Below are 15011 nucleotides of genomic sequence, written 5' to 3'. Positions count from 1 at the left end.
TTAGAGTTGATGCTGTTCAACATTGGAAGAGATCAGCAGTTACATAGTGTTATAGTAGTAACTTAGGCCTAAGAACATTTACTAGTAATAATTATGCAAAAGCACAGAAGATGTGCACAGTTTTGGCACATACATTGGAAGGGCCTGACTTAGGACTCCGAAACAGTTCATTGCAGGACGAACTGTGAGCAATGATATGTCGATCGATGCCAAACAAGACTATTGTTTAGTGGCTACTTCCTGCTTCATTGCATCAATCATTAAGCAGCAGAGTAAACAGAACATGTGTTCACAGAAAGCAACTCAACAGGTTTTCTCCATCTATGTCTTCCAGGCAAGGAGGTTAGCTTTCCTATTCAGTGTTTATATTCTAGCAAACACAAAAGCAACAGTTACACCATAAAATAAGCATCCAAGGTGGGATTGACACACACAGAAATATGCAAGCCCTAAGGGTCCAAACTGTGTCCCCTGATGACAAATCACATTCCAGACGAACCAGAATTTCAGCACGTTTGCTTCAGGCCAACATTTGCTCCTCACCTGAGCTGTCCCAGATTGTAGTGCCTGGTCTCGCCGTCAGTGGAGCGCGTGATGCACACAGAAAAACATGGCTGAAGCTGCCTCAGCTCCAGCAGTACGATGGCCAGGTAGTGAATAAAGAGCAGTGCGTCCACCAGCGACACGGCGTACTGCACGATGCCCTGGTAGTTCTCATCCTGGAGGGCATGAAGAGAAGACTGTGAGTGACCGCATGTTTACAAAGACTAGTCCTGCAGGGATTTCAACCATCAGGGACATGTAGAGCACATTAATATTAAAAATTGTTTATGCAAGATTTGTAGCTTCACTGACAAGCATGCATTTTTAAATTAGCACAACGAGGAAATCAAATGTGTCATCTTGTTGAAGTCTTTGAAGTTGTTCTACATAAAACTGATCAAAAGTGGCAAATCTTGTGTACACTACTTGGACACAGGTCATGTTATGCCATTTATGCAATCAAGTAGATTGGACTGAAACCTTTAGTTGGCTGTGAAAATGAAATATTTAACTTAACAAGACATTTTGGTTAATTATATTTTAAAGCGTGTCTGAAAAGTTTGAACATATAGGGTTTGCCCAAGTTAATTTTACTATACATTTTTATACTGTATAGCACCGAGATCACAACTGCATGTGTTTTTGTCTCCGTCCCCCTCAAAAATGTAAAACAAGGGGAAATAATGGTGTGTATATACAAAACCCAAAACCAGTGAAGTTGGCACGTTGTGTAAATCGTAAATAAAAACAGAATACAATGATTTGCAAATCTTTTTCAACATATATTCAACTGAATACACTGCAAAGACAAGATATTTAATGTTCGAACTGAGAAACTTTTTTTTTTTTTGAAAATAATCACTAACTTAGAATTTAATAGGACCAACACATTGCAATAAAGTTGGCACAGGGGCATTTTTACCACTGTTACATGGCCTTCCCTTTTAACAACACTCAGTAAACGTTTGGGAACTGAGGAGACCAATTTTTGAAGCTTTTCAGGTGGAATTCTTTCCCATTCTTGCTTGATGTACAGCTTAAGTTGTTCAACAGTCCGGGGTCTCCGTTGTGGTATTTTAGACTTCATAATGCGCCACACATTTTCAATGGGAGACTGGACTACAGGCAGGCCAGTCTAATACCTGCACTATTTTACTATGTTGTAACACGTGGCTTGGCATTGTATTGCTGAAATAAGCAGGGGCGTCCATGATAAAGTTGCTTGGATAGCAAAATATGTTGCTCCAAAACCTGTATGTACCTTTCAGCATTAATGGTGCCTTCACAGATGTGTAAGTTACCCATGCCTTGGGCACTAATACACCCCCATACCATCACAGATGTTGGCTGTTGAACTTTGCGCCTATAACAACTCGGATGGCTATTTTAATTTTTCGTCCGTAGGACACAACGTCCACAGTTTCCAAAAACAATTTGAAATGTGGATTAGTCAGACCACAGAACACTTTTCATCAGTCCATCTTCGATGAGCTCGGGCCAAGGGAAGCCGGCGGCATTTCTGGGTGTTGTTGATAAATGGCTTTCGCTTTGCATAGTAGAGTTTTAACTTGCACTTACAGATGTCGCGACAAACTGTAGTTACTGATAGTGGTTTTCTGAAGTGTCCCTGAGCCTATGTGGTGATATCCTTTACAGACTGATGTCGGTTTTTGATGCAGTACCGCCGGAGGGATCGAAGGTCCGTAATATCATTGCTTACGTGCAGTGATTTCTCCAGATTCTCTGAAGCTTTTGATGATATTACGGACCATATTTGGTGAAATCCTTAAATTCCTTGCAATAGCTCGTAGAGAAATGGTGTTCTTAAACTGTTCGACAATTTGCTCACGCATTTGTTGACAAAGTGATGACCCTCCTTGTTTGTGAATGACTGAGCATTTTATGAAAGCTGCTTTTATACCAAATCATGGCAACCACATGTTCCCAATTAGCCTGTTTACCTGTGAGATGTTCCAAATAAGTGTTTGATGAGCATTCCTCAACTTTCTGTCTTTTTTTGCCACTTGTGCCAGCTTTTATTTTTAAACATGTTGCAGGCAAAAAATAAAGTTTTCCAGTTCAAACGTTAAGTATCTTGTCTTTGCAGTCTATTCAATTGAATATAGGTTGAAAAGTATTTGCAAATCTTTGTATTCTGTTTTTATTTACGATTTACACAAAGTGCCAACTTCACTTGTTTTGGGTTTTGTGCATAAAACTGATCAAAAGTGGCATATATAGTTATTGTGTGCATATTTTATTGTGTACACTACATGGACACAGGTCAGGTTATGTCATTTATGCAATCAATTGAATTGGACTGAAACCTTTAGTTGGCTGTGAATATGAAATATTCAACTTAACAAGACATTTTGGTTAATTATATTTTAAAGCGTGTCTGAAAAGTTTGAACATACAGGGTTTGCCCAAGTTCATTTTGCTATACATTTTTATACTGTATAGCACCGAGATCACAACTGCATGTGTTTGTGCCTCCGTCCCCCTCAAAGACGTAAAACAAGGGAAAAGAATGGTGTATATATATATATATATATATATATCCTTTTTTTTTTTATTACATTTTTTTTAGTGTGATACATGTGTACATATAATACAAGTAAACATTTTCTTTTTAATATAATTGATTAATTTCAATAGACTTGGGCACATCTGCAGTGTATATTTTATTTGTATCGTATACGTATATACTTGAGAAGGTACACCCTGTATTCTTTTTTATTTAAATATTTGTCAAATTATTTTCTACCGTGCAGCATGACAATGTTTCAGTCCACAATGCCCAGTTTATCAAGTCACAATTGATCAGTGCAATGTTCAGATATTTTATCGATTTGATCATTATTGTCTTTTGTCTTTAATATACTTTGAGGAAAAGTTGATGGTTCCCACCTGAGAGTCGAGTATCCTTACGCCGTAAAACAACCAAAACGAGAGCACAAAGAGCAGCACCAGGACAGCAAGCAGCGTGCGGAACACGAAGACGCGTGGGAGGCCGGCTCGCGGCGGCCGGAAGAAGAGGGTCCAGACGGCGAGCAGCAGAATGAGCAGCTTGAAGGCCACGGAAATGAAGAGACCTTCACAGGCCGTGCCACAGCTCTGCAGCTTCTCTGGCCAAAGCAGGTGGGGCAGCACCAAGAAGGCCAGCGGCGTGAGGAACACCAGGATGCCCAAGATCACTGCCAGGGTGAGCGTAAAATGACGGCGGCAGTCCAACCCCACGCTGTCCTCCAGGTCCTTGGTGATTCGCACAATGTCCTCCTGAGAAATGCTACGCTCTGACGTGCCCGTAACTGCCGTGGTGGTCTCACCCCAGTTGTCATCCTGCGAATATGAAAAAGAACATATTTGGAAAGTCAATTGTGCGCACAAGAAAAATGTGCAAGATGTTCGGTTTTCCGGCACCATGAATGGGAGAGGAGTTTGTTATCATATAAAAACCGAAGGGATAGAAAATGGGAAGGAAAGGCAATAAATATGTGTCTAACTGCTGATGGCATTCAGCCAGGCTGGAGCAGCGCTCTTAGAACAACAATGATAAAGACTTTCGACACAACAGCCACGACAAACCAGCAGAAAGCATAATGACAAGGGGCACAATATGGGAGTGATGAGGGAATCAGCTGGGAGGGGGACATGGCCATTTGCAAAAAAAAGCCCTGGAATTACTTCTGTACTTACACTACTTTTGAATGCATAAGTGTGTTCATAATACTGTACTTAAATTTCAGGCAAAATGTATGGCGTAAGTTGTTTAGTTTTTTAAAGCAAAGCTAAATAGGATCCCCACAAATGAGCAGATCTTATTTACGACTTTTTACACCTGAAAGAATAAGGCTGAAAACACTCACACCAATAATCAGGGTAGAAATTGGATGGTTTAGCAAGGTCTTTGGCTTGACCCCTGTGTGGTCGGCTTCAGCTCTGGCAAAGCACAGAGAAGACGATCAAACTTGACTATAAAGAGAAAGTAAAAGTTTTCATAGTTGAACCTGCGGCCGGATCATTACCATTGTCAGAGGTAGCAGTGAGGGAAGCCTTCTGTCTGAGCAGGAGTTACGTCTCGAGGCTGAGACGGTGTGTCCTGAAAGTGCGCAATGTCAAATTTCCAGCGACTCCCACCAGGGCCAATGGTGGGTTTGGCCCCTTTTGAGGCACACAATGACATGATGAGCACTGTTTCAAATGGCCTCTTGTTCCGGCAAATTCCGCATGTACTCTCCATCTTGAAATATCCTTTCAACACACCTGCTGTATACAGGGGGCCTTGAGTACTCAACTCTACTCCCTACCACAAAAGAAGGAGGGGGTTTAATGTCCGACGATTCAACTGCCATGTTTATAGTCAAATCAGACTCTTCCATATCTAATTGTCAAATAGTCAACTATTCTAAAACACCCCTAAAGTGTACACGGTTTATTTATTGAAAAGTATTTTCCTGATGGACGAGTATGTCTTAACGAATAAATAACTTCAGTTATTAAGATATGGAATTTGCATGGCTGGATAGATGGAAGTAGAAACAGTTGCTTCTTCATAAACAAGTAAATATTAGCTCAAAGCACAATATAGCTGGATATCGTAAAATATGCTGTGCCTTGTATTGTGATGACATCGCCAGATCTTTGCATTTGTCTTTGTGATCTGGCTTTTGATTGTATTTGATAGTTTGGATTGAAGTTACATGTCTTGTTTCATATTGGTGTTTTATCTCTGTTTTACTTTATCACAACCATATACTGTAAAACAAACGGATTTTGTTTTTATCCTGCAGCGTTTGATTGGTTGTTGTATTACATATTCACACAATAAAAATGAGTAGCAATATATGTGATGTTGATTTATTTACAGATTATTCTGTTCAAATATAACTATATTACAGTAATTTGGGTGACAATAGGCAACAAAAAAGCATATTTTATACATGAAATTGCACTGAATTATATTATTTCCATCGGATGATATGCACACCACATGAACTGTAGCAGGTAGCTAAATACCTGGATTTTAAAAATAGATAGCAGAGACCTACATTATCACACAGGGTTATTACATTATTAATGTGTCTTATTCATCACATGCAAGTAAAGAAAGGATGTGGCAGGAAGAGGGGATCTAAAAAAAGCACTTCAACAACAATTTCAAGCCATGGAAGTAAAAAGTAAAAGAAAGACAGGGTACGTCTATTGGTACTTAAACTGCACTCACATCTTCATGTATCATGTAATAAAACAAAAACCTGCCAGATTTACTGCAGCCCAAGAAAAACATCAAACATTCACACAAAATAATGCTACTTGGTAACAGTAGAAGAGAAAGTCAAACACAAATACAAATAGACGGAATAGAAATTGAAAGAGTAGATGAAACCAAATTTCTAGGTATAATGATTGATGATAAATTGAACAGGAAATCTCACGTAAAAAATATACAACAGGACGGCGTGGCGAAGTTGGTAGAGTGGCCGTGCCAGCAATCGGAGTGTTGCTGGTTACTGGGGTTCAATCCCCACCTTCTACCATCCTAGTCACGTCCGTTGTGTCCTTGGGCAAGACACTTCACCCCTTGCTCCTGATGGCTGCTGGTTAGCGCCTTGCATGGCAGCTCCCGCCATCAGTGTGTAAATGTGTGTGTGAATGGGTGAATGTGGTAATACTGTCAAAGCGCTTTGAGTACCTTGAAGGTAGAAAAGCGCTATACAAGTATAACCCATTTATTTATTCATCATTTAACATAAAGTAGCAAGAAACACGTCAATAATGAATAAAGCAAAACATGTTCTAGACAAAAAATCATTTCATATTCTCTACTGCTCACTAGTGTTACCATATCTGAGTTACTGTGTAGAAATATGGGGAAATAACTACAAAAGTACACTTCATTCATTAACGGTGTTACAAAAAAGATCAGTTACAATAATACATATTGTTGGATATAGAGAACATACAAATCCTTTATTTATTGAATCAAAGATACTGAAATTCCACGACATAGTGAATTTGCAACAGCTACAATTATACACAAAGCAAACTATAACCTGCTACCCAAGAATATACAACAATTCTTCTCAAAAAAAGAGGAGAAATATAATCTTAGAGAAAAATGTAATTTAAAACATTTGTACGCACGTACAACACTTAAGACCTTCAGTATATCAGTATGTGGAACTAAATTATGGAATGGATTAAGCAAAGCAATCAAACAATATACTAATATGATCCACTTCAAGAAACTCTTCAAACTTAAAGTGTTTACAAAGTACAAAGAAGAAGAACCATGATAAACATTCTGAATTTATTTAATTCATCCATTCTTTCACTCTCAAAATAATCTTACTTATCTCATCATATGAAATATAACTTACTTCACCAATTATTATGTATTTATTTATTTTTATTGTGATTACTTATGGAGTATATTGTGAATAAATTGAGAACAGGAAGTGAACTAAAGTTTTGGCAGCTGTTATGTAAAAGAAAAGGGGTAGGATTAATTAAGCTCCGCTTCTTCCTACTCCTTTTCGAACATGTTGAAAAGAGAAACTGGAAATTGTGATGTATCATGTTGTATGCTTGCATGTTCGAAATAAACTCAAACTCAAACTCAAACTCAAACTCAAACCCAAACAAGCTTTCATAAGTCACTTACATGCACTAATATAAGTTTGATTTACAAAGTACTTGTCTCCCAAGTTGTGACACTACTATGTGAATTACAATTTTACATGTACTTTCTTTATATTGATCGATAGACAAATACAGTGTTCCAAGAGTTTTTTTGGTCATTTTAGCTTGTTTAGCTGTGTGAGTAGAAGGGGTAAAACCTTACATTGTGTAGCTAATGTTACTGATCAAATTGATATTGTCATATTTTTGTAATTTTTTTTTACATGTATAACATATCTTTCTACATGTCTTAAGTGTGCTTGTTAATGTTTTAATGTGTTAAAATGAAACATTTTGACATACCTGTACAGATGTAAACCAAATTCAATACTTTTGTAGGTAACAAACGAATTCTGTCAGTAATACTGAGTACGGATTCACGTAAAATAAAGCAAACTCTGCACTGGCTCAAGCACTTGACAGGCCAAAAGGCGTATTGGTAGCGGTAATGCCTCAGTAATGTTGCAATTTTCCATGCCAACATAACACGCATGCCCGATGGAAAACCCCCAAATGTAGGACTCCACTTCTCAAAATGCGCTAGCTTGAAGCTAATTTACATTGAATATGCCATATAAATGCTACTACATGCCGATTTCAACACCTATACATTTGGTAATCAAAACTACAACTAAATACATACAGGCAAACACTTTGTAAGGTTCAACAAAAGACTACAAGACAACAATTTGTGTTGCACCTCCAGTTTATGTGAAATCACGCAGGTTCACTTCATGTTGTGACATCACTCTGTTCTAAGAAAACACATCATTTAGTTTAAACATGAACAAATTAATTGCTTAGTTGCTCAGACAGCAATGTATTTATACAAAATTAAATTGGTGTATGCCAATTCTTAATGAGGTAAGACGTTAAACTCATGCTTACCTAAATAACGCTTTAAAACTCGGAGAGACAATTTTGATTTGGATATTCTCTGATTGGTGTTCTACATTTAGGTTCTACCTGTGCTGTTGACAAGAACAAAGTGAAGACATATTGTAGACCCTTGCTACTGACCTACCAGATATTTTAGCCTGTTATAAGTGTGTTATGTTTGGACCACTGCATTAATGATTGATTTCATTTTACACTTTTGTAAAACTTGATGCTAAAACATGTTTGCGTGTCCCAATAATCCTCGAAGCTATGTTGTGTGGGGCTTCTATGCCCTGGTCCTAGATGAGGGACCAGACAAAGAGCAGCTCGAAGACTTCTATGAATACCAAAAATCGAGGACCAAAGTTTCCCTCGCCCGGACGCGGGTCACCAGGACTCACATCTGGAGCCAGGCCTGAGGTGGGGCTTGATGGCGAGCGCCTGGTAGCCGGGCCTGCCCCCATGGTGCCCAGCCGGGCACAGTCCGAAGAGGCAATGTGGGTCAGCCCTCCAATGAGCTCACCACCTATAGGAAGGGCATATACTGTAAGCTCGGCGGGCAGCAGTTGAAGGCAGGGCCTTTGGCGGTCCGACCCTCGGGTACAGAAGATAGCTCTTGGGACGTGGAACGTCACCTCACTGGGGGGGGAAGGAGCCTGAGCTGGTGCATGAAGTAGAGAGGTTCCGGCTGGATCTAGTTGGTCTCACTTTGACACACAGCAAGGGCTCTGGAACCAGTCATCTCGATAGGGGCTGGACTCTCTTCCACTCTGGCGTTGCCAGCAGTGAGAGGCGACAGGCGGGGGCGGCAATACTTGCTGCCCCGCGGCTCAGAGCCTGCTCTTGGAGTTTAACCCGGTAGACAAGAGGGTAGCTGCCCTCCGCTTCCGGGTGGAGGGACGGGTCCTGACCGTTGCTTGTGCTTAACAGCAGGTCAGAGTACCTGCCCTTTTTGAAGGGAGTGCTGAAGAGTGCTCCCTCTGATGATTCCTTTGTTCTACTGGGGGACTTCAACACTTATGTTGGCAAAGACAGTGAGACCTGGAGAGGCGTGATTGGGAGAAACGGTCACCCTGATCTGAACCAGAGTGGTGTTTTGTTATTGGACTTGTGTGCTCGTCACAGATTGTCCATAGCAAACACCATGTTCAAACAAAAGGGTGTCCGTATGGGCACTTAGCACCCGGACACCATAAGCCGCAGTTCGAAGAGCGACTTGGTGGTGAGTCGGCTCCAATGGTGGGGGCGGATGCCGGAGAGACCAGGCAGGCCCAAACGTACGGTGAAGGTCTGCTTGGAACGTCTGGCAGAGTCTCCCATCAGAGAGTTTCAATTCCCACCTCTGGGAGAACTTCTAACATGTTACGAGGGAGGCGCTGGACATTGAGTCCGAGTGGACCATGTTCCGTGCCTCTATTGTCGAGGCAGCTGATCAGAGCTGTGGCCGCAAGGTGGTCGGTGCCTGACGTGGCGGTAATACCAGAACCTGCTGGTGGACAAACATGTGTTTTGTGGACTTAGAGAAGGCATTGACCGCATCCCTTGGGAAGTCCTGTAGAGAGTGCTCAGAGTGTATGGGGTATCGGACCGCTTTATTGTGGCGGTCTGCTTCCTATATGATCAGTGTCAGAGTTTGGTCCACATTGCCGGCAGTAAGTCGGACCTGCTTCCAGTGATGGTTGGACTGCGTCAGGGCTGCCCTTTGTCACCGATTCTGTCTAAAACTTTTATGGACATAATTACTAGGCGCAATCAGAGCGTTGAGGGGATCCAGTTGGTGGCTGCAGGATTAGGTCGTTGGTCTTTGCAGATATGTGGTCCTGCTGACTTAATCTGACCAGGATCTTCAGCTCTCACTGGATCGGTTCACACAAGCACTTCCAAATCCCAGTACATGGTTCTCGCCCAGAAAAGCGTGGAGTGCCATCTCCGGGTTGGAGAGGAGTTCAAGTACCTCGGGGTCTTGCTCACGAGTGAGGGAAGAGTGGATCGTGAGATCGACAGGCGGATCGCTGCAGCTTCTGCAGTGATGCGGACCATGTATCAGTCTGTCTTGGTGAAGAAGGAGCTAAGCTGAAAGGCAAAGCTCTCCATTTACCGGTCGATCTAAGTCCCTATCCTCACCAATGGTCATCAGCTTCAGGTTATGACCGAAAGGACAGGATCACGGGTACAAGCGGCCCAAAAAAGTTTCCTTAGTCGAGAGGCGGGGCTCTCCCTTAGACATAGGGTGAGAAGCTGTGTAATTCGGGAAGAGCTCAGAGTAAAGATGCTGCTCCTCCACATCGAGAAGAGCCAGAAGAGGTGGTTCGGGCATCTGGTCAAAATGCCCCCCGAACGGGCGCGTCCGACCGGTTGGAGACCTTGTGGCAGACCCAGGACACGGTGGAGAGACTATGTCTCCCAGCTCGACTGGGAACGCCTCGGGATCCCCCGGGAAGAGCTGGACAAAGGGAAGTCTGGGCTTCTCTGCTTAGGCTGCTGCCCCCGCGACCCGACTTTGGATAAGTGGAATAAGATCGATGGATGGATGGAAGCTCAATGAACTGGGTAAATAAAATGTAAAAAAAAAAAAAAGTATCCTAAATTGGGCCGTAAGAAAATAAGAGCTCTCTTTTTAAGTTTTACTGGAAAAATTTAAATATACTAAATAATATTACCTATATTAGTAAGTTGAGCTTGAATAAAAATGCTCTTACAAACCTTTCAATGTAATTATGTAAATATTAATGATAAAACATCCTAAAAAAAACCCTAGTAAGAGCCCAGTTGCCTCAATTCAACCTTTGCGGATAGTATAAAACTAATTTTCCAAATATAAAAAAGGCCAAAAATTGGGTCGACCAGCCCTGCAAGGTTGTCCCTTATTTATTTTTTCAGAAGGTTGGCAACTCTACATATACACAACACATCAGAAGTGTTCATAGAGTAAAACAATGGCTCAAATATTGTCATTGTGATATGTAAAAATGATTTAAAAAAAAAACGTTGATGAATGTATGCGTTATTAAGCTTGCAAAAAACGTTCAAAAATTTGTCAAGTGTAAGGGTAGGTTTTGGACATTCTTACCTGGCCTGATTTGTTCCAAACTCCACTGCTGACCAATAGAGGAGGGATAGACTCTCCTCCCACGGTGGTGATAATAACCTCCCCTCTCTCCACAACAGTTTCACACACCTCCAAAACCTGCAACACTTCATCAACTGCCTCCATCCCACTAACAGGGTGCATCCCAAAATTGTCAGCCATCAGACTTTGTCCTCTGCAGCTCCATCACAATCGTCCGCTAGAACGCTACTACCTCACTGTGCTGCTTGAAACCCTGCAATAGACCACTTTTTAAAGGTCCATCGTGCCTGAGGAGGCACTGCACGCTACTGTGTGTTCTCTTCATCGGTGTGAGAATAGATGCAGGATGACATAAAAGCATGGATGGAAGAGGGGTGGGGTGAATAAGTACACTAAACAAACATCAGAGCCCCCCCCCCCAATTCCCCGGCGGGGGTAAATCATAAACAAAATAACAGCGATTAGAAGAAGATGCACTTCTCCCATTCCGCTACTTCACATCAATCTATTTTTCTTCTATTCCCTCAGGGCTTCCTTACTCATTCTTTGCTGTCTTTTCACTCAGCACCACTCTCCATCCATCCACTCTCCATCCATTGCTTCTGACCCAGCCAACAGCGTTGTGTGTGTGTGTGTGTGTGTGTGTGTGTGTGTGTGTGTGTGTGTGTGTGTGTGTGTGTGTGTGTGTATGTGTGTGTGTGCGCGCAAACCAACTCATACCAATCTCAAACCAGAAAAAAATCAAATAAGAAAAGAATGAAAAGCTTTGGATGTATAGTAGTGTATTGGTGAGCACTAATGTTTTACAGGACTGAGTTTGATGACATGGCAGAGAATTGTACTAGGTATGTAAATATTAGGGCGTCCCACGATTCGATTCAATAACGATTATTGGGGTCATGATTCGATTCAAAATAAAAAACATTTCAATTCAACACGATTCTCGATTCAAAAACAATTTTTTCCCGATTCAAAACGATTCTCTATTCATTTGCGGCATGGCGTAGTGGGTAGAGCAACCGTGCCAGAAACCTGAGGGTTGCAGGTTCGCTCCCCGCCTCTTACCATCCAAAAATCGCTGCCGTTGTGTCCTTGGGCGGGACACTTCACCCTTTGCCCCCGGTGCCACTCACACCGGTGAACTGAATGATGAATGATAGGTGGTGGTCGGAGGGGCCGTTGGCGCAAATTGCAGCCACGCTTCCGTCAGTCTACCCCAGGGCAGCTGTGGCTATGAAAGTAGCTTACCACCACCAGGTGTGAATGAATGATGGGTTCTACATGTAAAGCGACTTTGGGTACTTAGAAAAGTGCTATATAAATCCCAGTTATTATTATTATTATTATTATTATTTCATACATAGGATTTCAGCAGGATCTACCCCCGTCTGCTGACATGCAAGCAGAGTAGTAGATTTTTGGAAAAAGCTTTTATAATTGTAAAGGACAATGTTTTATCAACTGATTGCAATAATGTAAATTTATTTTAACTATTAAATGAACCAAAAATATGACTTATTTTATCTTTGTGAAAATATTGGACACAGTGTGTTGTCAAGCTTATGAGATGCGATGCAAGTGTAAGCCACTGTGACACTATTGTTCATTTTTTTAAATTTTTTTATAAATGTCTAATGGTAATGTCAATGAGAGATTTTTAATCACTGCTATGTTGAAATTGTAACTAATATTGATACTGTTGTTGATAATATTAATTTTTGTTTCACTACTTTGGGTTTTGTTCTGTGTCGCGTTTGTGTCTCCTCTCAATTGCTCTGTTTATTGCAGTTCTGAGTGTTGCTGGGTTGGGTTTGGTTTTGGAATTGGATTGCATTGTTATGGTATTGCTGTGTATTTTTTTGTTGGATTGATTAATTTAAAAAAATAAAATAAAATATATATATATTTTTTTTAATAATTAAAAAAAAAAAAAGATTTTTAAAAAATGAGAACGATTCTGAATCGCACAACGTGAGAATCGCGATTCAAATTTGAATCGATTTTTTCCCACACCCCTAGTAAATATGTATATTTGTTTGCTGTAAAATAGTAGGAATCAACATTTTTCCTACCTCAATGACACACATTCAAATAAAAAGAATATAAAGACTATAAGAAATGCATCAAGTAAAAAACAAAGCACACTCACTCATTCCACAATACATTATTGTACTGTATGTACAAACCCTGTTTCCATATGAGTTGGGAAATTGTGTTAAATGTAAATATAAACGGAACACAATGATTTCCAAATCCTTTTCCACCCATATTTAATTGAATGCACGACAAAGACAAGATATTTGATGTTCAAACTCATAAACTTTTTTTTTTTTTTGCAAATAATAATTAACTTAGAATTTCATGGCTGCAACATGTGCCAAAGTAGTTGGGAAAGGGCATGTTCACCACTGTGTTACATGACCTTTCCTTTTAATAACACTCAGTAAACGTTTGGGAACTGAGGAGACACATTTTTTAAGCTTCTCAGGTGCAATTCTTTCCCATTCTTGCTTGATGTGCAGCTTAAGTTGTTCAAGAGTCCGGGGGTCTCCGTTGTGGTATTTTAGGCTTCATAATGCGCCACACATTTTCAATGGGAGATAGGTCTGCACTACAGGCAGGCCAGTCTAGTACCCGCACTCTTTTACTATGAAGCCACGTTGATGTAACACGTGGCTTGGCATTGTCTTGCTGAAATAAGCAGGGGCGTCCATGGTAACGTTGCTTGGATGGCAACATATGTTGCTCCAAAACCTGTATGTACCTTTCAGCATTAATGGCGCCTTCACAGATATGTAAGTTACCCATGTCTTGGGCACTAATACACCCCCATACCATCACAGATGCTGGCTTTTCAACTTTGCGCCTATAACAATCCGGATGGTTCTTTTCCTCTTTGGTCCGGAGGACACGACGTCCACAGTTTCCAAAAACTATTTGAAATGTGGACTCGTCAGACCACAGAACACTTTTCCACTTTGTATCAGTCCATCTTGGATGAGCTCAGGCCCAGCGAAGCCCACGGCGTTTCTAGGTGTTGTTGATAAGACGGTTTTCGCCTTGCATAGGAGAGTTTTAACTTGCACTTACAGATGTAGCGACCAACTGTAGTTACTGACAGTGGGTTTCTGAAGTGTTCCTGAGCCCATGTGGTGATATCCTTTACACACTGATGTCGCTTGTTGATGCAGTACAGCCTGAGGGATCGAAGGTCACGGGCTTAGCTGCTTACGTGCAGTGATTTCTCCAGATTCTCTGAACCCTTTGATGATATTACGGACCGTAGATGGTGAAATCCCTAAATTCCTTGCAATAGCTGGTTGAGAAAGGTTTTTCTTAAACTGTTCAACAATTTGCTCACGCATTTGTTGACAAAGTGGTGACCCTCGCCCCATCCTTGTTTGTGAATGACTGAGCATTTCATGGAATCTACTTTTATACCCAATCATGGCACCCACCTGTTCCCAATTTGCCTGTTCACCTGTGGGATGTTCCAAATAAGTGTTTGATGAGCATTCCTCAACTTTATCAGTATTTATTGCCACCTTTCCCAACTTCTTTGTCACGTGTTGCTGGCATCAAATTTTAAAGTTAATGATTATTTGCAAAAAAAAAAAAATGTTTATCAGTTTGAACATCAAATATGTTGTCTTTGTAGCATATTCAAATGAATATGGGCTGACAATGATTTGCAAATCATTGTTTTCCGTTTATATTTACATCTAACACAATTTCCCAACTCATATGGAAACGGGGTTTGTAATAAAGACAAAGCCAAAAAAAGTCAACAAACCACTGTGGTGATTTTTATTGACCTGTATGTGGAATGTCAGTA

The 15011-nt window shown here is 40.9% G+C and overlaps 1 protein-coding gene across 2 annotated transcripts in view; it reads right to left on the bottom strand.

The window, feature by feature from the left end:
- The window catches only part of vangl1 (VANGL planar cell polarity protein 1), a 104566-nt gene that overhangs the window by 18397 nt on the left and 71158 nt on the right, over positions 1–15011 (bottom strand). The window contains exons 1-3 of one of the 2 annotated variants that reach the window (XM_061978644.1): positions 11177–11350; positions 3454–3885; positions 544–719 (exon numbers count right to left, since the gene is read on the bottom strand). In XM_061978644.1, the coding sequence (XP_061834628.1) occupies positions 544–719; positions 3454–3885; positions 11177–11338 (770 nt within the window). In that variant the 5' untranslated portion in view covers positions 11339–11350. Of the gene's footprint in view, positions 1–543; positions 720–3453; positions 3886–11176; positions 11351–15011 lie in introns of those variants that run through there. The other variant, XM_061978635.1, reaches the window with a different exon arrangement.

This window comes from Nerophis lumbriciformis, linkage group LG01 (genome assembly GCF_033978685.3).
Source record: "Nerophis lumbriciformis linkage group LG01, RoL_Nlum_v2.1, whole genome shotgun sequence".
In the NCBI taxonomy this organism is placed as follows: Eukaryota; Metazoa; Chordata; class Actinopteri; order Syngnathiformes; family Syngnathidae; genus Nerophis; species Nerophis lumbriciformis.
This window is presented reverse-complemented; position numbering and strand designations above follow the sequence as displayed.